This window comes from Miniopterus schreibersii (assembly GCF_964146895.1).
Source record: "Miniopterus schreibersii genome assembly, chromosome: X".
Classification (NCBI taxonomy): Eukaryota; Metazoa; Chordata; class Mammalia; order Chiroptera; family Miniopteridae; genus Miniopterus; species Miniopterus schreibersii.
Window position 1 is genome coordinate 17,430,392 of NC_138104.1, and position 25,209 is coordinate 17,455,600.

At 42.3% G+C, this 25,209-nt stretch overlaps 1 protein-coding gene across 2 annotated transcripts in view; it reads right to left on the reverse strand.

Moving 5' to 3' along the window:
• Positions 1-24,987, reverse strand: part of DOCK11 (dedicator of cytokinesis 11) — a 172,090-nt gene extending 147,103 nt beyond the window's left edge. For both annotated transcript variants that reach the window (XM_081125565.1, XM_081125564.1), the window contains exon 1: positions 24,734-24,987. In XM_081125565.1, coding sequence (XP_080981691.1) covers positions 24,734-24,835 — 102 coding nt within the window. In that variant the 5' untranslated portion in view covers positions 24,836-24,987. The remainder of the gene's footprint in view (positions 1-24,733) is intronic.
• Between the last annotated feature and the right edge of the window lie 222 nt (positions 24,988-25,209).

Here is a 25,209-nt window from a genome sequence, read left to right on the forward strand (position 1 = left end):
TAGGAAGGCCTTTACTTAGACATTCCAAAGCAACTGGCTTAGAAATGTTAGTGTTAAATAATTCTTAGGAAATCCTTTTTTGTACTTCAATTAGGAAAAAACAACAACCCTCAACTCCTTTACCATCTGCTCACATGTTCCACCTTCAAAGCCATTTCATTATTGGGGTGGAGGCCAGTTAAAGAGAAAGTAAGAGGAGAAAAAGAGAAAAAGAAAAAGTAGCTCTTCTCTACCATAAGTCTAACATTTATTGAAAGCTTTTATTGAAAGCTAACATTTATTGAAAACATTTATTGCTAAGCCCTAGGTGCTGTGTTAAATGCATTACATATGTTATCTCATTTAATTCTTGAAATAATCCTACAAGGTAGAAAATACTATCATTACTCAGATTTTATCAAAGAGAACAAAGACCGAGAGAGGTTAGGCAACTTGCCCAAGTAAGAGATATAGTCATGTGGTAGGCAGTATCCCAAGATTCCTGCTCCCAGTCTACTGGCTCTATATAATCCCCTCCACTTCAGTGTAAGTGGGACTTGTGAATATTATGAAATGTCACTACTCCCCTGATCATGTAACTAATAAACTGCCTCTAAAATCATCAAAAGGGAGATTATCCTAAATGGGCCTGGCCTAATCAGGTATCCCTAGAAGAGGAACTGGGCTCTTACTGGAGAAAGAGATACACCTGCTGGCTTTGAAGAAGCAGAATGGCATGTTATGAAACCCATGTGGCTGGACCTAAGGGTATCCTCTAGGAGTTGACAACCATCCCTAGCTCAGAGCCAGCAAGACAGGAGACTAGTCAGTCCTACAATCACAAAGAACTGAATTGTGCCAACCTGAAGTACCTTGGAAAAGGCCCATGAGCCTCCACATGAGAATACAGTCCTGCCAACACCTGTAAAACCCTGAGTAGACTCCAGCTGAGCCCTGCCCATACTTCTGACCCAGAGAAACTATGAAATGAGAAGTGTTATTTTAAGCTGCTAAGTTTGTGGTAATTTGCTACACAGCAACAGAAAACTAATACAGTCAGGATTCGAACCAGGGCTGTTTAACTCTGGTGTGCATGCTCTCAACCACTTCAGTAGTTTTTGTATCAGTTTCACAAATTCCTAACCATTTTTTAACTCTTCAAAAAGAATAGAGACATACATTTCTATTGAATAGTAATGGTTATGATCTTTTCCTTTTCTGATGCAGTTTTCAAGTTTTAAAAATGTTTTCATCATATTCTAGTAAAGAGATACATTTATTGGTTCAATAGAAAACTGCTCAAATACAATGTGATAAGAAGTGAAAAAACCAGTAGTATGTAAAACATAAGATTTTATTTACCAAAAACACCTTGTTAAAGCAGGTGTGGCTTTGGTAAGGGTTCCAGGCTCAGGCTGTGCTACTTTTGAATATTTGACTATTGCATGATCTGCAAGATCTGTCATATAGTGTCTCCAAAGAGATGACAACACATTACCTCTTTTAAGAGGGCCCAATTCACTGAATAGGAGAAATTAGTGAATTCTCTGTTAGAATGAAATCAACTTAAAGAGAATCCCCCCAAAATCAAACCCTGTGGTTGCTTCTTGGACAGCGTCAGTCAGCAAACTCCTGTTTCATGGTCTCCTATCACACACAAACTGTACATGATGGCAAATTAGATGAATAATAATAGCTAACACTGACTGAGCTGGTGCCAAGTGTTTACCAAAGATTATCTCATTTATGCCTCACACTTACCTTATGAAGTAGGTATTATCACTATCACTCCCATTTTATAGGCTAAGAAACTCGGACTTAGAAAGGTTAAGTCACTTTCCCAATATTGAACAATCAGAAAAGTGGCATTTCAAGTCAGATGCTGAAACCAGAGCTCACATTCCCAGTCACTTTGCTGTATTACCCCTACTTCTGCTGCTCTCCAACTAGGAAGTTCTGCCATCCTTTGCAGAACTAGCAATGTGCCTTCACATAGGAATGCTCAAGAAATGTTTGCTGATAACAATAAAGAAGGAGGCCTGGGCCTGAGCGTAGTAGGTAAGGCTTCCAGACCATTGATCCCTGTGAGAAGATGGGAGGCATGGAGAGGGAAGAAGTTGATATGAGATAAGGAGACAGGCTGAAGGCAGCCCCCACACTGATGTGGGTGCCAATCTAAAAGTAAGTGAGCAAGGACGATACTGGATCATACTACTGAGAACTCCAAATATACGTTGACTAACCATATACAGGAAGATTCGATTCTTGCCCTAAGATCATAAAAAGAAAACGAATTCAGTTTTCCAGAGTGTATTTGGAAAAGTTACGGCTACACATCTGGAAGTGATTTTCTCACACACTAGTTCCAATGAGTCATCTACAGTATTAAGCAATGATTCCATAGGGTGAACCCTGATCACATTTTTTCCATTAAGTGGCATCCACTGAGGTCAATGAAAGGCAAAGGCTGACCCAGACTTGGAGAACCTTACCCTCCACAGCCCCATTTTATATTGTCAAGAACATGAGTTTTAAGAGGTACAGGAATGCAATCTATCTCCCAGCACTAATGCAGGACCTTCTAATAGTTTCCTTTCACTGGTCATATGCAGAAGAAAATGGATCCAAAAGCTGCTTGAGGGGGTCAGCAACCCTAAGTAGAGCTGGCAGAAGATACATTATGGGGCCCTGTGTAAACATGGGGCAGTCAGAAATGCAGGGTGGGGGGCTCCAGAACAAAAAAATAAGACAACCTGTGGTACACAGAGTACAACCAGAGTTCAAGACCCTTAAATCTGCCAGCAAGATTTTCCCCATGGATTACTATAGAAAGGATTGTGAATCCATCCCTTGCCCTTTTAATCACATCCTAATACAGTGACTACACCCATCGACTTTCAACCCATATCATAATGGTTTCCTAATATTTCAAACCTCTAGCATTTATGTTTAGAAGTATAACTTAAGGCCACTTCCCAGTGTCTTCTGACACTTGGATTTCTTTCAGATTACAAAGAAGGAATGAGTCATGTTCTTTCAGAGACTGCGGAGTCACTTACAAAGGCTATTTTAAATCTTTCAGGTGACAAGGGTATTATTTAGTTCCCAGAAACAATAACTGACTAAATGGCTTCTTCAGGGTTGAAGGAGTTAATGCAACTTCCCCAGAGATTCTTCTCTCCCCGCCCCCACAACAATTGGATTTTAAATGGCAAGAGTTGAAAAACCCTAAAGCATTAACTCCCACCTTGCAAAAGACATAAATTAGTGGGTGGTCATTTGCATTACAAAGGACTTTGCTTTGCCAAAGTATTCCCATCAAGTTTATTCAAAAATCAGATTCCCCTAATGTATGCTAAATTTGCATATGGGTGTCATTGAGCAAGTACAGCTGTACCAAAGCTTGAGTTTGATTAGGTACCTCTTCATTGTGCTTTCATTGGTTCTTACCCATTTTACTGGGGGAGGGGGGGGTGCATTGCCTCCAGAGTAATACTGTGAGGAGTCCACCTTAAAATTTCTGTCTCACTCCCCAACTCTAACAATAAAATTGCTTTGCTTTTACCTAGCACTTATCATCAAAGCCTTCAAAGTATTCAATACACATTTGCTAGTCTTCATAATTATGCCAAACAAGTTGGCAAGAAAACTAGAAATGCAACCTTCCAAGCTATTAGGGATGGGCGGGGGATAATTAGGACCATGGACAGGCAGAAAAATTAAAGGTTCACATAAGTACAAAAGAACTACATTTAAGTTTATTTTTTATATTCAAATTATTTTTATTTTATTTTTTAAATCTTTATTGTTCAGAGTATTACAGATGCCCCTCTTTTCTCCCCCCCCTTGCCCATCTCCAAGTGGTTCCCACCCCACCCCAGGCCATCACCACTGTATTGGCCCAGTCCATGGGTTATGTATATATGCATATAAATTCTTTGGTTAATCTCTTCCTGTCTCCCCACCCCCCTTCTCTCTGAGATTAGTCAGTCTATTCCATTTTTCCATGTTTCTGGTTATATTTTACTCAGTGGGAACTACAAGGAACTTAGTGGAAGCTACATCAGCATGAAAAAAGATATAGAAATTATGAATAAGAACCAGGCAGAAATGAAGAATAGTTGACATCAAGAACACGCTGGAAAAAAATAAATTAATTTTTAAAAAGTTTTAAAAATAAAAAAGAAAGAACACACTGGAAGGAATTAAAAAAAGGCTTGATGAAGCAGAGGTTTGAATAAGCAAATTAGAAGACAAGGTAGAAAAACAATCAGAGCAGCAAAAAGAAAAAATACTTAAGTTTATTTTTTTACAAACAGGAAAACAAAATATTTCATGCTTCTTACTTTTTTAAAACAGGTTTTAAAAACTGAGCAGAAAGTACAGAGAGTTCAGTTTCCATGTATCTCCTGCCCACAAAGAAGCACAGCTTCTCACATTATCAGCATCTCCCATCAGACTGGTACATTTGTTACAATCGATGAAGCTATACTGACATACCAGAGTCACCCAAGTCCATAGTTCATATTAGGGTTCACTCTTGGTGCTGAATATTCGATGGGTTCGGACAAATATATAAGGACATGTATATACCATTAAAGTCTCATACTGCCTTAAAAACCCCCTGTGTTCTGCTTCTTTATGCCTCCCTCTCCCTACTTTTTTATCAAGAGGAAATATTCAAAACTCAGTTTAAATACAACAAATCCATTTTATATCCACTTTTATATTACAATCAGAGTTGGAGGTTGGAAAGAAAGAGTGAAAAATGTGGAGAGAAGACAGAAGAACAGAAGCAACAAAAAACAAAATCAAGGATGGGCATGCTGATGGGGGAAAAGGACACAATAGAGACAGAAAAAGAGACCCTGCTTACCTAGAAGTGAACAAGAATCTAATTATCTTAAATGCCAGAGACAAGATCTTCCATTTCAAAGCCCCTAATTCATCAGTAATTCTTTTATGCATTTGTTTTTAAATCCACATGAAGTCTTAAGGTTATTTTTTTTAAAAGAAAAGATACAGCATGTTCAAAATCAGAAAAACTGAAACCAGAAATCCTCACAATATCAATGCATGTCATCTATTAATTGGCTTTATACTTGAAATTTAAGCTCCTCTAGTGATTAATGTTATTATTAATGGAAGAGAGGATGACTATAGTAGCAACAATGTGAGACAGGTTTCACATGCAAGAAAGATGAGAGCGATTTTAATTTATATTTCAAGAAATTCAAGGTATACATTTCTGCTTCTCAAAAATTATAAAGATAATATGAAATATTAATTACATAGCTATATGGAGACATACAGGCATGTATAGCATGGGTGTGAGTGTATATACAAATACATGTATTCTCTGGAACTTCACTTTATAAAGAATACATTGTGATCAAAATTTGGGGAATTTAAGCAGACAGGAATGAAAGCAAATGGGAATTGAAATAGAATTTCTAGACCATCCTAATTTTATTGGTTCAGCAGTCAGATAATGTGAGATGTGCAAAGTAATGGTCAAGGAGCTGCAGGATTATAGGAGAAATTACCTTAATAATAATAGCACCATGCTAATTACCATATAGGTACTATATATCATATATATGCCACATGAAAATAGCAAATTAAAAAGTATGAAACTTATCTGAAATGCTACCTTTTTTATTATAAAAATACATGCTCAATGTAAAATAAAATAAATGAATAAACATTTTAAAAACAGAAAATATAAAGAATAAAATTTACTCATAATCCCACCATCCAGAGATATGCACTGATATTATATATATACACATACAATGTAGACATACACGCACCCACTTTTTGAGAATGTTTTCTTTGACTGTAACAATAAAAAGAGCTAATATTTATTCAGTGTTTCCTATGTTCCAGGCATTATTCTAAGTGCCTTGTTGTATTATTTATTTTACTCAATCCTTACAACAACCTGTGAGGTCAATACTATTATTATCTCCATTTTACAAATGAGGAAACTGAGGCAGAGTGATTAAGTAACTAAATTTACATATATCACACATGCATTATTTTAGCAAAATATGATCATACTTTGCATGCTGTTTCATAACCTAAACTTTTTTCCATGTCAATAATAAATATAGATGGCACTTTAATTTTCTTTTATTGATTTTAGAGAGAAAAGGTAGTGGGGAGAGATGTGCGAGAGAAACATTGATCGACTGACTCCCGCTGGACATCGCACCCACAACCTGGGTATGTGCCCTGGCTAGGAATCAAACCCGCCACCTTTTGGTGTGGTTCAACTAGCTGAGCCACACCAACCAGGGCTATAGAGGGCATTTTAATGACTGTATGGTTTTCTGGTGTTTGGATGTATATTTGCCCAGTCCTTTACTTTTGTGTATTTAGGTTGTTTAAGTTTGGGAATATTTTTGTTGTTGTTGTTTGCTTGTTTGTTTTACTATTGTAAACAGCTCTGTAGGGCTCACTGAGGTCAATTCTATTTCCATTTCACAAATAAGCACAAGGAGGTTCCACAAAATTAAAGAGCAATAGCCTGCCCAAGGTAACAGATTATCAGGGGAATTGCTGGGCCCTTCCAGCATTCCCATTAAGCATTAGCTTCTTCACTCTCCTGCTAGCTCCCTAAGGCATTCACACGCTATTATGGCTCACAGAAGTTTTCAACTATAGTCACGAGGCAGAATGAAATCAATCCTCTCTAAAACTTGAAGAACTAGCATGGTAAACTGGAAAATGCCCCACCCCCCACCAAAGACATGCACCCATCCTAATCCCTGGAACCTGCAAATGTTCCCTTATGGCAAAGGGTCTTTACATAGGTGACTGAATCAAGGGTCTTCAGATGAGGACATCATCCTGGATGATCTGGGTGAGCCCTAAATGAAATCACAAATGTCTCTGTAAGATAGAGGCAGAGGGAGATTTCACACAACTGAAGAGAAGACAATGTGACCACAGAGGCAGACTGGAGTGATGCAGCCACAAGCCAAGGAATGCTGGCAGTTACAGGCGCAGGGAGAGGCAAGGAACGGATCCTTCCCTAAATTCTCCAGAGGAAGTATGGCCCAGTGATACCGATTTCAGATTTCTGGCCTCCAGAACTATAAGAGAATAAATTTGTTGTTTTAAGCCACATAGTTTGTGGTCATTTGTTACAGCAGCCACAGGAAACCAATATGACCAGAAAGGGGCTATAATCCTGCAGGAGAATTGTGCTCCAAATTGCTGGGGGGGAGGGGCAGCGCAGGGAGGTTTGACCTAATCCAGCAGGACAGACAGGATTCCCTTTAGCAGGGAAAGGGTTAGAAGGGCATTCCAGGAAGAGGGGTCAGCATGCACAAAGGCATGGAGGTGAGAAAATGTAGGGTGTGTTTGGGGAGCAGCAATGGACTGTGTCAATGTAAGAAACATTGAAATCTGTAGAGAATTTTTTTGAGTAATCTCAATGGATTGAGATAATGCTCCAGAGAATGGCAGTTTTGTACCTTATTTTATACATTATAATCAAAAGAGAAGACGTATGTGGGTTACATGAAATCTATTGGTCATAGATTAGGAAGGTAGGAGAAAGCAAAGTGAGGAAACCTCTAGGATTGGATGAAAAGTAAAATGATAGACATATACATCTTTTACATAGGTGAGTACAGGATAGTTAACAGTCAACAATTAACACTATAGTAACAGCAATGAAGGGATTTGTGGTCTTTGCTCTGTGGGGTCTAGAAAAAAGGGAAGTTACCTTGACATGCCAAAGGTATGTTATCATAGATACAAAAGACAATAGACAGGCTCAGTTAACGTAAAGATTGACTTTTGTAAGGGAAGATTCTAGCCTAGGACATGACTGCCCAACATGACCTGCTTTTAGGTAGGATGTTTTAATTTCAGATCATCCTATGTGGTTACTTTCAGTCTCTGAGTTTGTAAGGCTGCCAAGCAGGCCTTCCTTGAGCTTGTCACGTTTAGTATATGGCCCCTTTTTGTCCACAGCCATGGCATGGCTAGAGTACAGAAAGGAATACGTTGGAAGAGAATTCAAAGGTGGGATGGGCTGCTAGGAATTCTGGGTGCTCATTCACTGCAATGTAGAGCCAATGCAGATAGAGTTGATATCTCTGTGGGTTTGGGAATCTGTTTTTTTTTCCCCTTATCCTCTCTTGAGAGGCAACAGAATGATGGTCAGTTTCTAGCTATAAAGACAATAACATTTTTGCTTATTGTCAAAATGGTCCACTGTGATTTATCAAAAAACAAAAAATACCACAACAAGCCTAGGGATATGTGAAAAAAATCCTGCCTAAAATATTCCTCCAGGGAAGGGAGAGGAAAAACGGCAGTGGAGTAGACCCACTCAGTTCCACGTAATGTCAACTGGGGTCCAAAGACCAACTCTGAAATGTACCTGGTTACTTTGAACAGGGTATGGCTTCTCCCAAATAATTACCCCAACAAAGCAAAATCCTCCATTCAGTTGGGCCATGGGAACTTCATCTGTCTTTCACATGGAAGGTTTTACTTTTGAAAGGTCTACTAAGCCAAAGGCCACTCTTTCCCAATTAAACCAAGCAGAAAAAACAAAGTGACATAAACTGGGCTCTGTAGTTGTAATTATATCATTTCTTAAACTCTTCATTCTTACACCATAATTCCACGGAATAGGACCTCTACTTCTTTTAATTAGAACTAAATCCACAGCCAGGACATTTTAGGGAACAACCTTGCCAGATTTGTAGCTCCACAACATTCCCTTACCATCCAGGCCACTGGATTTCTAGAAAAGGCACCCAGCCATCCCTTACTTGCTCAGGCCTCTGGAATTTTCCATCCTTGGCTAAAGAAAAAGGTTAAAAAAAATAAACACCGTAATGGCCCTGTCCCATGGAGAACACTTTTTGAGCAAACACTGAGGAGAGAGGAAAGGAAGAGGTGAGAAAAAGATAAGAATGGGAGAGTGGGAATGTGCCCACTCACAGTGGAATGAGCATGGTGGAAGGGAAAGCAAAGGGCTTGGCTATGGGAGAGGTATGGCGGTGAGGCTGGACCAGGGAGTCAGTTATACAGATTATCCTGGAATGTGAGTGACACAGCAGAGGTGAACACCAGGAGCAGCAGTTGAGGAAAATCAGAATGAGGGGATAACAGTAGGGGATAGTAGAAGGTGGAAAGGGAAAGAAAGCAACTTAGTAGGGAGAGGACATAGTAAGAGGAAGCCAGTCCTGGTGAAGGCCACTCTCAGAGGAAGTCTCAAGGGCTCAGAGGGGCAGCCTTCAAATTCAATGCTCCCATTCCTGTCTAGCAGGGTTTGCTGCCTTGAGAAATATGGGTCTGGAATAGGTGTGAGCTGTTGCCCCATCTACCTGAGGATGTCGAGGAAGTGAGGGTAGACAAACCTCACACATGAGTCCCTCCACCCTAGAAACCTCAAAAGAAATCTGGCCTTTACAGGTTTCTGGTGCTCACAAATCCTATCCTCCACCTAAATTGGAGAATTGGGTTCCAAATACCATATACAGTAGGGAACTGCATACAAGTTTTCTCTATGTTCCTCAACTAATTGATTTAGGGTCTTGAATTATGGAAGTTGACCATGTGCACTGCCTCCATCCCCTGAATAAGTGTCTAGACACCACTTTTGTCCCAAACAAAACTGTTCTGTTAACTAACTCAAGGGGTTCGCTGCTTGGGGCACTCTATTTAAAAACAAGAGATGGTTGTCACAAAGTAGTGTTATTTTACTTGCAGCAAGAAAAGGAGGCAGGATTCTTACCTAAAGCTCTGCCTCCCTGAAGGAAGGCTTAGCCATTGTTTATATACACCATTTGGTTATATGTTGATTTCTTCCTTGCAGTTGGCTACTTTCAACCCTTTGTGTTCCTGTCAGCTCATCCTGTTTACGACTGCATCTACAAAATGCTGTGCCTTATTTTAATATTTAGCAAGAAATAACATTTAGAACTGCCCAGACCTTGAGAGACCCTTGTTCTATCTAACAGTTCTATTTACCTAGCACAATTTCTAAAGGGTTTGATTTCTTCCTGTCTGAATCTAAAAATATACTCATTAAATATTGTTAATATTTTAATCTCTGGTCTCTTGGTCTACTACAATGAAAAAAAAAACAAACATACACACAAACCCTTCCTTCCATCTTAACTTTTTTTTTAAATCTTTTAGTTTCCTCAAATTAAGTCCTTGTTTTGCCTTCCTTTCCCCAACCCTCTCTGCAACCTTGCCCTAAGTGGATTTAATCCACTAAAAAGAAATCAGTGAAAATATATTCTCTGCTTCTTTTCAAGCAATAGTTCTAAAAGCCATTTCCCTTGGGATCTGAGCATGAACTGAGGAAAGTATCTATCTTTTCCTTCAGCTAAGGCTCTCTTCCACAGCTCAGCATGTCTTTCTTTCTCTCTAGCTCCCTCTCTAACAACACACTTGCTTTCTAGTTCCTTCTGGTATAAACCACAGCCCCGCATGTTCAAGTTCTAAGGCATCGACTCTGTCACAAAGCTCATTGATTGAATGCATATATAGCTGCCCCCATAAGCCATGAATTTCAGATGAGAGCCTGTAACAAAGCAAAAATCCCCTGGTCCTGACCAGGTAGCTTGGTTAGAGCATCGTCCCCATACGTCAACGCTGTGGGTTCGATCACCGGTCAGGGCGCATACAAGAATCAACCAATGAATGTGTAAATAAATGGAACAACAAATCTCTCTCTCTCTCAAATCAATAAATTTTAAAAAATTAAAACGTAAAAAATCTCTAACAGAAAAGTAGTAAATCAGTAAAATAATATGAAATAAAATATAATAAGCCAAGTTGAAGGGAAAGAGCCTATAATTTGAAGAAAATGAACACCAGTTTCTAAAGACGATTTAAATAGAACTACAGTTAATAAATACTCTTTCATGTTTTAGAGATAGTAGAGATTAGTAGTATACAAATACATTAGAAAAAAAAATAAGATAATTCCAGTGAAAACATCTGAATTTTTTTTAATTGAGGCGGCTTATAAGGAAAATTGAAACTATTTTCCTACTGAGGTGGAAAAAATGAAAAATGGAACAGGAGAAAGTGAAGGCAGTTAATTTATATTTTGTACATATTTTGAAACAAAATCTGGGGGTTTCATAACTTTTTACATAATGATTTTCAGTGCATCACAGCCAGGTCAGTTATCCAAGGGTCTAAAAAAAAAAGCTGGGCGAGGCCTTGGAGCAATATAGCCATGGCCAATTAGAATTGATGTAAAAATAGAAAATGCAATCCACATCTATGATAGAGTACTTCTTCGAGCCAGTAAAGCTCTCTGCCAGGCAGCTCATCATGAGGGCTGGTGCAAATGTGATCAGCCAGGAAGCTTTTGTGGTGCTTGTCTCTAAAATGGCAGTGACTAGATTTGGTGAAGAGAGGAAGTTTCAATTTCTCTCTCAACTGAAATCATCATGAAGCAGGAAGAAATCTGAGAGATTTTCCAGTCCTTCTCTCTGCTTCTCCAATCATATGTTTGTTTTTAGAAACCCATTTCTAAGAAAGTGTTATATAGGCAGTTAGATAGACATGAGCAGAGCAAGAACGACGGGGCCAGGTACAGAAACTCACCAGGGCAGAAAGCCCCAGATGCCTAGCAAGGAGCGAAACTGGGAAAACAGTTCCCCAGGGTGACCTATCCTCCCCTAGCATATCGCTGGTCATGCAGTTTACACCCCGTGAGCCTTTCCTCCCTAGAAACAACATCTAGGCCTCAGTTGTATTTCAGCTCCAGGCCCAGAAAAGCAGCAAAACCAGATAAGTGATGCTGTGGCTGCCTCAGGACCAGCTACACTGACTAGTGACCCCCTGCCCTGGCACCAACCAATCAGTGAGGACCATGACCCCGAAGAAGCACACCTGGAAAGCTGATGACTATTCTATTGAGACACTCCCCTGAGACACCCTCTAAGTTTCCCGCCTGTAAGAAAGAGATAAATATGCTCAGGACAAAGGACCCAGCTCTTGCTCTTCCCCCCAGGGAAGCATGCCAGCACCATCTCCAACGCCCCCAGGGGACCCCATGAGACTTGCAACCAGGGGAGCAATGGGCAGCAGCAGCTCATCCCAGGCTTATTCCCTGAACCTTTCTCTAAGGCCCCCCTTCTCTCTGACTCCTCAGTGAGCCAAAGCGGCCCAGCCTAGGCTCTTCTGTTACTTCTATGCACCTTTCTTGTTTCACTGTTCTAAATATATTTTTGCTGCTGCCAATAAATTCTTGCTTTCTTTTCTACACTTTGTCTCTTGATTGAACTCTTTCCCTCAAGAAGACAAGAACCAAGGTTTCGTCATCTTCCCAGTAACATACTTGTCTCCTCAGTAACAAAAGAGTCCTCTAATTACCTTGGAAATGAAGGAAGGCCATGCACGGTCTAACTTGACCTTCAGGATGGTTGAAGTGCCTCTCACACAGGACACATGAGAGATGCCAGCCAAAGAGTTATTCTCTGTGATGTGCAGCCATCCCTTTCTCTTTTAAACACACACAGACCTACCTCTTTACTCTTTTCTTTAACTGAGGCTGGAAAATTCCATAGGCCTGAACTGGCTAAGTGCCTGCCAAGTGTCTGGCCAGCTTGTATCCTGAAACACCTCAAGTCTGAAAGCAGTGCCCACTTACAAGAACTCCAGACTGAGGGAGTTTTGTGTGGGATAAAAATGTTTAATTATGAAGAATTTAAGAAAACATCCAAATTGAAACTGCAGATTGCAAACCTGTATTGCTTTCTTTTGGCCAAAATTCTCAAAAGTGATTATGTGTCCTTGTTATTCTGTGAAGACTTCTGCACCTGGCTGTTTGCCGGTCTATTAGATCCCTGTCCCTCCTCCACCATAATGTCAGAATCTACAGTGGGAACCCACCTGACCCCAGCATTCCACCATTCCTCAACCTGCAGCAATGCCTGAGCAGTAAGCAGAATAATGGTTTCCCAAAGCTGTCCACATATTAAACCCTGGAACCTGTAACTATGTTATATTACAGGGCAAAGGGGATTTCGCAGGTGTGATTGAGTTAAGAAATTTGAGATGGGGAGATTATCCAGATGGGACCAATGAAATCATAAGGGTCCTTTTTAGTGAAAGAGAGAGGCAGAGAAGAGTCAGAATCAGAGAAGGAGATGTGATGGCAGCAGCAGTGTCGGTATGATGCAATGTGAGAAAGACTGGACAAGCCACTGCTGGCCTGAAGATGGAGGAAGGGACTATGAGCCAAGGAATGCAGGCAGCCTCGAGAAATTGGAAAAGGCAAGGAAACAGATTCTCCCCTGGAGCTTCTGAAGGGAGTGAGGCCTTGTGGACACCCATTTACAACCTCTGACCTCCAGCACTGTGAGATAATAAAGTTGTGTTGTTTTAAAACATGAAGTTTGTGGCAATTTGTTATAGCAGCTACAGGATACTAATAGGCCATGCATCTAATCCAACCCTCAGCAGGGCCACTGGCTAGAACGCGTCATCCCAGACACTGTCTCCTCTGAGTTCTCTAAGCAGGCATCCCTTTGGTCCACCATACCACCACGCTGAGTAAGCTATGATAAGGTCATGGTGAGGATAGGACAGACAGCTCTCCTCAAGACCAGCAATAAGACCAAGCCTTACTCCTAGAAGAACTGGGCAACTGACAGGAAAACCAAGGCATAGGGTTACATACAGGGTAGGGGATCAAGATAAGGACACAGTGACTGGGATAGTGACACAAGGGGACAAAGAAAAAGAAAAAATCCAGTGACTTTAAATGGATTTTAAAGACAGAGCAGAACCAATGGCTTATAGGGCTTGAGGCCCAGAGTCTGAATGAGAGAGCCTCTTATGTCTTATGCATAGACCCAGGCTGGTATCTGGGCCTGGTGCAGTGCTGAGCCAGCTCTGGATATCAGAGTAGCTCCAGCTACATGCAGAGAAAGGAGGGAAGGAGGCAGGGAAAGGGAGAAGGGCTTCAATTACAGAACTGAAGAAGCCTTATGGCCTGGCTGGTGTAGCTCAGTTAGTTGAGCATCGTCGTCCCATGCACCAGGAGGTCACCGTTGCGATTCCCGGTCAGGGCACATGCCTGGTCTGCAGGAATGATTCCCAGTAGGGGCCGTGTAGAAGGCAGCTGATCAATGTTTCTCTCTCATTTATATTTCTATCTATCTCTCCCTTTTCCTTCCTCTTTCGGAAATCAATGAAAACATTTTTTTTTTATTTTTTATTTTTTTATTTTATTTTATTATTTTATTTTATTTTATATTTTATTTTATTTTATTTTAATTTAAAGGAGCCTTATGGAATTCTCCTCTGGCTCCTCTGATGAGAATTCTGCCAGACCATTTTGTTTGAAAAGGGCAAACAGAGGCCAAGTTCCCCTGCAAGCAGTCATGTTGGTCATTAGTAGTGGAGGAGCAATTATCCTCCGGGGCAGGTTAGCAGAGAGAGCGTTCTCTGCCCCACAAGCAATAGAGCATGATGTAAACACTCTGCTGGACAGAAGGGGCCCTATTGGCCTTGTAAGCTTTTATTTTTTTATTTTTTTTATTTTATTTTTGTTTAAAATATTACAGATGTCCCTTTTTCTCCCCAATGACCCGTTCCACTCTGTCCCTTCCCCCTTCCCAGTCCCTCGCCCCACCATTGTTCATGTCCCTGTAAGCTTTTAAATAACTATTTAGTTCAATTTTTGCAACAGTTGATTCAGAGCCCTGGTGAACTTAAGTTATTTCTTGGTGGTAAATTAGGCATCTTAGAAGGTAGTATCCTCTTCTGCAGGTCTCTGGGAAACCATTTAATGCACCAATGCATTAGGAACTTGTTAACCTATGAAAATAAATTGGTTATGCCAATAGCATTCTTCCCCTCACACCATGAACACTGACAACAGGTCCTGCAAGGCATAGAGCTGGCAATTTCTCAAGTGGGAAAACTAAACTAACATAAAAGGCATGGAGAGAAATATATATGTTGTTATTTTTGGACAGCACTAACCCACTTGAAAAACATCTTAAAAACAATTCCATGAAAATGATCCCATGGATCTCCGCAGGGCCAGTGTTCTGTAGCTTTTCTTTTCCATACAGTTCTTCAAATAGCAAAGAAAGGAAGAACAGCCAATTGCAAACAGTTCTCAAAATCCTTAGGCTTACTTTGGTAAGGAAAAATCTATACTGATGCATGCCCACATTTCTCAATAACAACCCCACCTCTCCTTTTTTTTTTTTTTTTTTTTTTTGTCTTCACCTCCTACTTTTCCACTAAAAACCTAAGCTTGTTCAGAAATAAACACTATTTCCCAATAGAAAGAGATCATTACCAAAACCACATAAAAAGAGCTTCCTCCACCTGATTTACTGTGGAATCTGTCCCAGGAGCTAGTACTTCTTTACCTAATTACTACAAAGGAACCGAGACATCTCCAGTTCATCATCTGTTCTGTCATTCAGTAAATATGGACAACCTACAGTCTGCCTCACCTGAAACCGTGCCTCTGTTTCCCCACTTAGAGAAGAGAGGTGGTGATCATGTGGTATGTGTTTAATCATGACCTGTAAGAACATGCGAGGCCACAGGCATAATGGCATTTTTAACTCTTCATAAGTTTGGGGCTACAAAAATACAAGCTCTTGTCATCGTCTACAAAACATTTCCTACAAAGGCATTCCCCAGCCTCTTGACACATTTCACTGAAACACTTCAAATAAAGATGTTCTTTCCCAGAGGCCTGGAAGAACACTTGACTTCTTAGTTAAATCTCACCCAGTAAAATGTTTCAGTCATTAGAGAAAGCAGCATGATGGGAAAGCCCAAGTACCAGAATATCTTCAAACATTTCTCAGCAGCTTGAAACATATACAATCTGACACAAGCTGTCAGGAAAGGCAAAAATACAGCTTCCTGTGAGAGATCAACTCAATGGGTAATAAAAATAAGGTGGAGAAGAATTGCAGGAAATCATTAATAGCAAATTTAGGCATGATCGTGTGAGATTGTGCACAGACAATAGGTAAACCACGTGTCACTGGAGCAGATGGCATATTTTCTGCAGTACCGACTATGCTGGAAACCTGTACACACTATTCCTAATAGAACTTATCCTGCTACCACAAAACCAGAATAGCCAAATAGAAAAGTACATTAATATCTTAGGAGACCTTTAAGATTTAAATGTTTCCACTAAAAATGCATATTTCCAAAATAAAGCTTTAAAAAGGCACTTGAATTTCAATACTCATTTGATTTTTGAAAGAGAGGATTAATGACTGAAAGAGATGTCAATAAAGTTTTGAGAGAGAAAGAGCACTAAAGTTCTATTTTTCCATACAGAGCCCAACTCTCCTCTATCCACCCTCTGTGTAAACCACAGTGAATAGGCTGTCATAAAAGTGACTGCTTCTGCAGGGGCCACATACACAAGTTCCCCAGACTGGAGGGCCTTCTCCCTGGGCACAGGACTGGGTGTTCCTCCCTACTAGAGGAGTAGCCTTCCCACATCAAACTAACTAGTCTAAAGGCGAGAACTGCCAAAGACCCAGAGCCCTAGCTCACATCCCCTGGGCTCTTAACCATGACCAAGTCCAACTGGAAATGGATATTACTAAGAACATAATGGAGATGGAGAGGGGTCTGTCAGCTTTTTTTTCCAGGAAGGGTCTGAGTCCTGGCTCAGCCATGTAGCTCACCCGTTGGGCATGATCTGGAACAAGGAAACAAAATTAAAAAGCAAGGATACCTGCTTCCCTTCTGCCAGTTTACTTTTGTCTGTTGACTTGTAACACACAAAAGACTTCTCTTGCCCACCATAAAGCCTGGGAAAAATGAGAACCAATAGTTATCCAGGGCTTTCCATGTACCAAGCTCTGTTCTAAGTGCTTTGCATGCAAAAACTCCTTTAAGCCTTTCAACAAACCCAGAAGAGGGTTATCAAGGCACAGGAATATAACTGGCCCCAGGTCACCCAGCTGGTAAGTACATAAACTGAACTTTGAACCTGGGCTGTGTGCTCCCAGAGCCCACTCCAAAGCACTCTGCTCTAACAAGCACAAGCTTCCAAGCAAATTCCAGCCAAATGAGACTGTCCTTTTACCCCGCTTACTGCTCTGGGAGTCTCCAGGGTGGGGCCCTACAAGAATCAACAAGGCATCTGGCTCTACGTTAATATAAGCCACTGGCCAATGTTACCCATGAACCGCCCTGCACTCCTGTCAAACGCTAAAGGAAAACAGATCAAATCCCAAAGAGATATGTATCATAAAGTTACCGTTAGCATTTACAGAAAAAAAAAGAAACTGCTCTAGCTACTTTTCCCTCCTGTGGTTTTCAGCCTTCCCTTCTGTGTTTAAAAAACAAAAAACTAATAATTTTTCAATGTTCCTTACTGACACTTCTGTACCTCAGAAGCCAAAACCAGGTAGGTGAACAAATTGACTTCTGAATTCCAATGAGCAAGAGGGGGTCCTGGGGTGGAACCCTGGGGATTTGGGAGGGTAGTTAAGCACTTTATACAGTCCCCAGAGGTCAAGTAAAGGAATGCCAAGATGACTAACACACGTACACTATATGCGAATTTCTCAGTGCCAGAGCTACCATTTACTTTCCTCATTCCCAGTTTTAAAAAGGCCACTGTAGTCAAATAAATGTAGGAAATGCCACAGAGATTAACACTGTTCATTAGCAAAGCCCTACTGAACATTGTTGAAGGCAGGAAAAATCAAACTCTTGAAAAACATTAAGGATCACAATAAAAGAGCTTGAGGTGCAAGGGCAGAAATGTTGTAAATAACTGAAAGTAGAAGGCAGAACCACTAGCCTCCTGCTGTGCTCCTATCTTCTCTGTTCTTTGCATACATGTAATCTCCCTTCTTAGCTGGTGAGTACCTTGAGCACAGGAAATGTCCTATTCAGCCTCTTCAGGTACCTGGGGGAGGACGCTAGTCAGCCCCTCATCAACATTGCTCAAACCCTGGTGGGAGCTGCCCCAGGGGGTGACATAATTTACCATCACAGATCTAACTGGAAGTTTGGGGCTGGCCTCAAGACCATTCCTCCACACCCTGCCTGACTCCCACTTCCCTAATGACCCCCAATGGTGCAAACCTCTACAATCAGCTAATCTTACAATCTCCTCTGGCTCTTCCTCCCCTTCCTGATCCCACTTGGAACACTTCTCTGTCCTCATGAACCTTGGTCTTTTGTCAAAATACATGGCTATTGCTCAGCCTTTTCCTGGAATGTTCTCCCCACCACCTTACTTAAATGAAACCTCGCTTTGCCCTGAACAACCCTCTCAAATTGAGGTGGTTCACTTTCTTTTTCCTTCCCGTAGTACAGAACATGCTTTTCCATCAGTTCACCAAAGCTGAGAAATCTCAAAATCATCTTGACTCCACCTCTTCTCTTCCCTCTCTTCCTCCCACTTCTTCCTCCCTGCCCCTTTCGTCCCCCTTCAAGAGTTACCAAATCCTGTTGATTTTATCACTGAAATACCTCTTACAGACTTTTCCCCTTATCTCCATTCTCACTACCTCTGCTAAAGCCTTTGTTATATCTCTCTCTGGAACTACATATTTTAACTAGTTACCTGGCCTCCAATCACCGAACATCCGGCCCATCCTACTTACTGTTGTCAGTGCATTTCCCACAGAGTACCTACTGCATTGCAGGCACTGAGTGAGGCACTGGGAATTGAGATACACAGCTTCTAACTTCATGACTCATATTCAGAATGAGTAAGAAATATTGTCCTCTTCCCCATTGCATTCTGATAGACCCTTCCAGAATGCATTTCCCCCCACACCAGATCTCTGGTTTTTTAACCTTTATGCTTTACTTATACATCAGGCACTTCCCATATATTGCCTTCTTTAATCCTCACGAGAACTCCATTACTTGCCTCAGTTCACAATGCAAGCAGGTGACAGGTCAGATGCAAGCCCAGGTCTGACTCTTGAGCCTGTGCTCTTCCTCCCACACTTTAAGTAGGACACTGAGACCTTGGGAAAGAGCCCAAACAGGTTGACCAGGATGGTGAAGAATCTTGAAACAAAGTAATGTGAGGAATAAAGGAAAGAAATGAAGGCTTTTCGGCTTTTGAAAGAGTGAATTTAAAAATGACATGGTGGTGCCCAGCCGGGCGTGGCTCAGCGGTTGAGCATCGACCTAGGATCCAGGCGATCGGGGTTCGATTCCTGGTCAGGGCACATGCCCAGGTTGTGGGCTCGATCCCCAGCTGGGGGCGTGCAAGAGGCAGCCGATCAATGACTCTCTCATCATTGATGTTTCTATCTCTCTCTCCCTCTCCTTTCCTCTCTCTGAAATCAATAAAGATGTATTTAAATAAAAAAAAAAAATGACATGGTGGCTGTCTCCAAATGTTTAAAGGGTTGCCATGTAAAAGAGGAAGCAAACATATGCTGTGTAGCTGCGAACAGCAGAGCAAGGCCTAGCCCAGGATGGAACTTCAGAGTAAGTTTCAGCTCATGAACCTTTTTTAACAGTCCTCTAAAAGGCAGGGAGTGTTTAAGGAGAAGCCAAATAATCATTTTGCCAGGGACGAGTATAAGAGACATTCCTGCCCTGAGTGGGCAAGTGGTCTAGATCAGCATTTCTGTGCACATCAGACTCACCAGTTTTTAAAAATACAGACGCCTGGCCCCACCCCAGGCTTATCGAAACAGAATCTTGGGGGTGGAGACCGTTATTGCAAGAATTACAAACAAGGAAATAGTCTGTAAGAAGAGTCACTCAAATCCTCAAAATAAGAAATACAAATGGCTAATCAACATACAAAAACTGTTCAAAAGTTCTCAAAGAAATGCAAATTAGAAATGTGATGTACCATTTACCTCCTATCAGGTTACACAAATTAAGAAATATTAATAACCAGTGTTGGCATGGGAGAGAGGAAATGAACACACACATATCCTACTGGTGAAAGAGTAAATAGCAACAACTCTCTGCAGAGCAATTTAAGAATGTTTAGAGGAATTTTTAACACTAAAAGAGTGTCTAATGTCTTCGCAAGCAATTCCAATGCTAGAAATTTATCCAAAAGGGACAATCTAACAAGTCTGACAATGCCTGCTCAAAGATGTTCATTCAATTAATGTTTATACCAGTGCTGTCCAAAGGAACTTTCTATAATGATGGAAATGTTCTATGTCTGTGCCGTCTTATGTGGTGGCCACTAGCCAGATAGTGAGGATTTGAACTGTGGCAAGTGCAATTTAAGAGCGAATTTTTTAATTTTTAAATTTAATTTAAATTTAAATGTGGCTAGTAGTTACTGTGCTAGACAGCTCAGGTTTATAATCCCACAAAATTAGAAACTATCAAAATATCAAACAATAAAGGACAATTACCTATGTTACACCCAAAGTGGAATTTTGGCAGTCATTAAACATGATTATGTAGATTTTTATTTATTAGTGTGAATATTCAGACAATATTGGTAAGTGAAAAAAGCAATTTTAAAGCTTATATATTTATTTAATCCATGTTTTCTTTTCTTTTCTTTTTTTTTAAATATATTTTTTATTGATTTCACCGAGGAAAGGAGAGGGAGAGAGAAACATCAATGATGAGAGAGTCATTGATCAGCTGCAGCGCACAACTCGGGCATGTGCCCTGACCAGGAACCGAACCCTGATCGCCTGGATCCTAGTTTGATGCTCAATGGCTGAGCCACGCCGGGCCGGGCAATCCATGTTTTCATATATACACAAAGGAGACAGAGAGGAGTTTTGACATAAATATGTCAGAATATTGAGCTCCCTCTGAGTGATGAGATGCTGATGATTATTCTTTTCTGGTTTTCTAACTCTTCTACAGCACACATACATTATGTAATAAAACAATAAACGTTTCAGAAAGAAGGCTTACTGATGATTAGAATAGGAAAAGAATCAATCCAGAGAATCTAACGTGTTCATCTTAGAAAACAAACTCTACCATATTTCACAGCAAACTCTGAGCTGTGCTTTTGGAAAGATCCTCCAGGAGTATCTTGGCCCAGGACCTTCCTAATCTGGAAAGGCCCGCAGGAGTAGTGAGACTATTCCATGTTCAGGAACCAACACTCCAGGTAATTCTCCTGACTCTTAGTTCATTCAGATCCAAGCTAAGTCTCTGAATTGGAAACGCTTGGTCAAGAAGCCCACTGAAACTGGCTTTACTCCCAGTGTCAGTTGTTCTGTCCTATATTAAGTACTTTCCATAAATTCCCCAGGAGACAAGGGAGCAGAGGAGCTCCCTGAATCCTTTTCAGGCCTTCCCTAAATTCCAACCTAACAAACATTCCATGCAAAGGTAGTGTAAGCCAGGTGGGGGAGTCAACAGCTACAGAATCTTTTCAGCCATTCTCAGCTTTGGGGGAATTTTTCTCTGTAGGAGTTATTATATGAAATCTGGCTGTGCCTGCCAGGGGACATTGCATGCATTACCCGGCCTCAAGGGGCTACAACCTGTAATATCTAGCAACTCTTTCCTGATCTTCTGGCACACAAGGAATTGAGGCTAAATTCAGCAGTAGCAAGCAAACAGTATTTAAACACCTAGTAGGTAACTTTCCCAGGCCCAATGACTCCTCTTAAGGAGAGGAGAATACAACAAATTTATCACATGCCATTGTTCCCCCAGACACAAATAGCTATATCCTGAATTATAACAAAAACAGCGTTAAAAACCTCTGCTTTTAAAACATGTATATATGTAAACACTTTTCAGTTAATCACATACACTCTTGGGTTATAATATTCTTCTCCATGCCTCCCTTGAGAACTCTCTGCCAGTGTTCAATTCTGTAATTACCCGTTTCCCTGGGTTAAAACTGACCTTCATAAAAATGCCATACAGGAAAATGCAGCAACGAAATAGTCTCTCTCTGTGTACTCCATTACATAGCTAACAGATTTGTGGAAGTCCTAACAACTGAATGAAGGTCTGAATACACAACTACATACTATATATAGCCCACGCCTTCTGAATTTTTCAAACAGTGAGCAAAAGGGAATGATGGTAGCAACATACCTACAAGGGTATAATTGTAAAAAAAAAAAAAAAAAGAAAGAAAGAAAAAAAAGAAAACCAACCACCTAAACAGGAAATACTGTATTTGTTCAGCTTGGTGGGTTTTCAAAGTTCTAGTGACAGATACACCAGAGGAAAGCTTGAACTGCTGCGGGAATGACTCCATACTAAAGTCCTAATGACATTAGTGCCATGGGTTTACAGCAGCAAGTGTAAGTCCAACTTCAAATACTCCTAATAAATACTTTAGGGCTTATATCAGAAAAGAATCAGAAGTTATGGAGGCAGCTGTCACGTGGTCCACTGGCTATCTGGCCACTGTGGCACTGCTAACTCTGGTTACCAGCTCTTTGTGTCAAAAGCAGGGGCCAAGAAAGAGAGCCATTTGGGAGACTACATTCCATTTAAACCTGTTTCCTTATTTCTTAACTGAATGAACTGCTTAAAAACAGCACTCACTAAGGTGCCATGAATAATCTAAAATTGACTTGTGTACATGTTCTGGGTGTTCTATTGAGAAGGACATACGCACGGACAGACCCAACCCAGGTTGGAACTAATAAAAATATATGGAGAAGAAGTCATCCGCATTCACTTATAATTGTAGTGCATCATTGTGTCTTGCACACGGTAAAGGTTCAATAGATATCAGTTGATTAAAATTCCTAGAATCTGTTCTCCCCCTCCCCCCAAATTTCAATGTGGATCACAAGCCAGAGGAGTAATAAATATCATTCCTGTGCCTTGCCTGGTAAAAATCTGTGGCCTTGGTTCCAAGAAAGCTAGGCTGGCACTGTCTCCCAGAAGACTCTCCTCCCACTAATAGTTTTTCCAGCTTTGCCACACAGTCAATGGTTAGGAAGGAGCAGCTGCACCTGTGCTACACAAAATTCTTTTTAAAACCTAAAAACCTGGACAAGAGTGCTAAGATTAACTTTTTGCTGCTGAGGGTAGCAGGTCAAATGCTGGTCAAATCCCAGTGGAGGTTTGCTGAGTCCCATTTATTCTCTCGAGACCATCTGTCCACTTCACAGGCTCCCTTCACACAATGTGGTAAGCCAGCCACTGCTGCTCAAGCAAGGTTTTCTTTCTTCCTGAATTTAGGAAAGTATTTCCTGTGCTAGGCTGATTGAATCACTTGTTAGCAATTACCCAAGAGAGGGCCCTGGTATAAATGCCCTACACACAGCTTGCCTTTCTCTCTTAACTAGCTGATGACAAATCGAGGTTCTAATCTGACCCAACAGGACCTCATTCTAAAATCAGTGAGACACACAATAAGCCAAGTCCATTTAAACAACGTTAAAGGTCTGGGTTTTGCTCTGCTAAACAGCAGGATTAAACTTCCAAGGCTTCAGCCACCATAGAGAGAGATTTCTTTAAAGTCACTTGGCTTTGCACAGTTGTAGCTATTACGGATCAGATCTTTATCTCAAAGGTACACATTCTACCTTTGATCCTCCTCCAGAACTCCCACTAATGTCAACTTTCTCCACTGTTGGGATCAGGCCCCCGGCTTCCCTTTAATGTTGGTTTTATCGCAAATTCTACAAGATCAACAGAAAAATTACAAGAAAAAGCTGTGAAATTCCCTTCCGATAAGTTGTTTTAACAACAACAACAACAATAAGGCCCACTCTCAAATGATGCAATTTAAACACAGCAGACGATACTAAAGGTAGAGAGTGGAGAGAAAATCGAACAACAAACAAAAAAAACCAAAGTAACAAAAACACTCGTTAACCAGTCTGATTGCTTATTTAGGGCTTGCTCGCTAGTCCAGGAAATTAGCAACGACTGTCTAGAAAACAGGAGAAGGGGCAAGTGCCCGTTTAGCACCCATCCCCTTTCTCCAGTCAGACAATCCGGATGAGGCTGAGGATGTGATGGGAGGGTTCCCAGGGGGTCAGCGCGCTTTCAAATCCCCATCCCCCCAGCCCTAAGCGGTGGGATTCTCACTCCAGGTCCTCCATCCCTGAACTGGCACACCCCACCTTCCCCCAAACCCCCACGGCTCCCCATCTCCTTTCTCTGGAGCACTCCCAGGTCCCACGGGACTCCTCGCCCTGAAGCGGCCGACCCCGGCCCACTTGCCCCGGAACCCCGTTGTTTCCAGTCCCCTCCCTCCGCGGCTGCAGCAGCAGCAGCACCTCTTCAACACCCATCACCACCCTCTTTCTCCCCAGTAGCAGGAGGAAGTCGCTCTGCTTCCTCTGTTCTCACCGCCCGCCAGAGCTTGGGCACCCCGGGCTTTTTGGGTGGGGTTCTTTTTTGTACACACCGTGTGTATGCGCGCGCGCGAGTGTGTAAGTGCAAAACGTTCAACGCATCCTTCCGCCTAGGCTGCCTCAGGTGCCAGCAGGCGGGAATCAGAATCTCGACGCTCCTGGTCCCCGGTTCTTTGTGGAGGGTCCAGGACTGCGCGGGGTCCGCTCCCCAGCTTTCACCCCGGGCCTGGGTTCCGAGCCCCCGACGGCCCGCCAGCGTCCAGCTGGGCGCACAACCTTCCGCGCCCGGAAGCCGCAGAGCTGTCAGCAGGCGCCCAGGACTCGGACCCCGGCCAGCTGCGGCCGGTGCGCAAACTTACTGAACCAGAGACGAAGAGCGCGGGCGCACCGGGGAGCAGTCCGGAGCGCTGTCCCGGTCCCAGCCCCCGCGCGCGAGAAGCCATCCAGTGGCTCTCGCCCGGAGCGGGTACCCAGAGACGCCCCGTGCCCCCGCCACTCACCAGCACCACGGAGCCCCGGACGGCTTCCGACACGCTCTGCCGAAGCTCAGCCGCCGTGCCAGGCTTGCTGAGCCGCTTGGTGAATTTGCGCACTTCGGCCATGGTCGCGGGTGCGGGTCTCGGCGGGTGTGCTCAGTGCCCCGGGCGGGGCCGGTGGCGGCCGCTGGTGCTCCCTCTGTTTACCCGAGGACCGGCCGGCCACATCGCCGCACCGCGCCCGCCAACCCCTTCCTCCCTCCCTCCCTCCCTCCTGCGGCTCCTCCCTCTCTCCCGCGGCTCCTCCCTCGTCCCCTCCCGCGCTCGCGCTCCGTCTAGCCCCACGGCGGCAGCGGCGGCCGCTCCCTCCCCTAGAAAAATCAAGCCCAGCGCGCGAAGATCCCAAGGAGGAGGGCGTGTCTGGGAGAAAGGGTGTGGGGAGGGGGTGGGGGAGGAAGAGCTGGGGGGGGGGCGAGGTCACGAGGGAAGAGGGGGAAGTG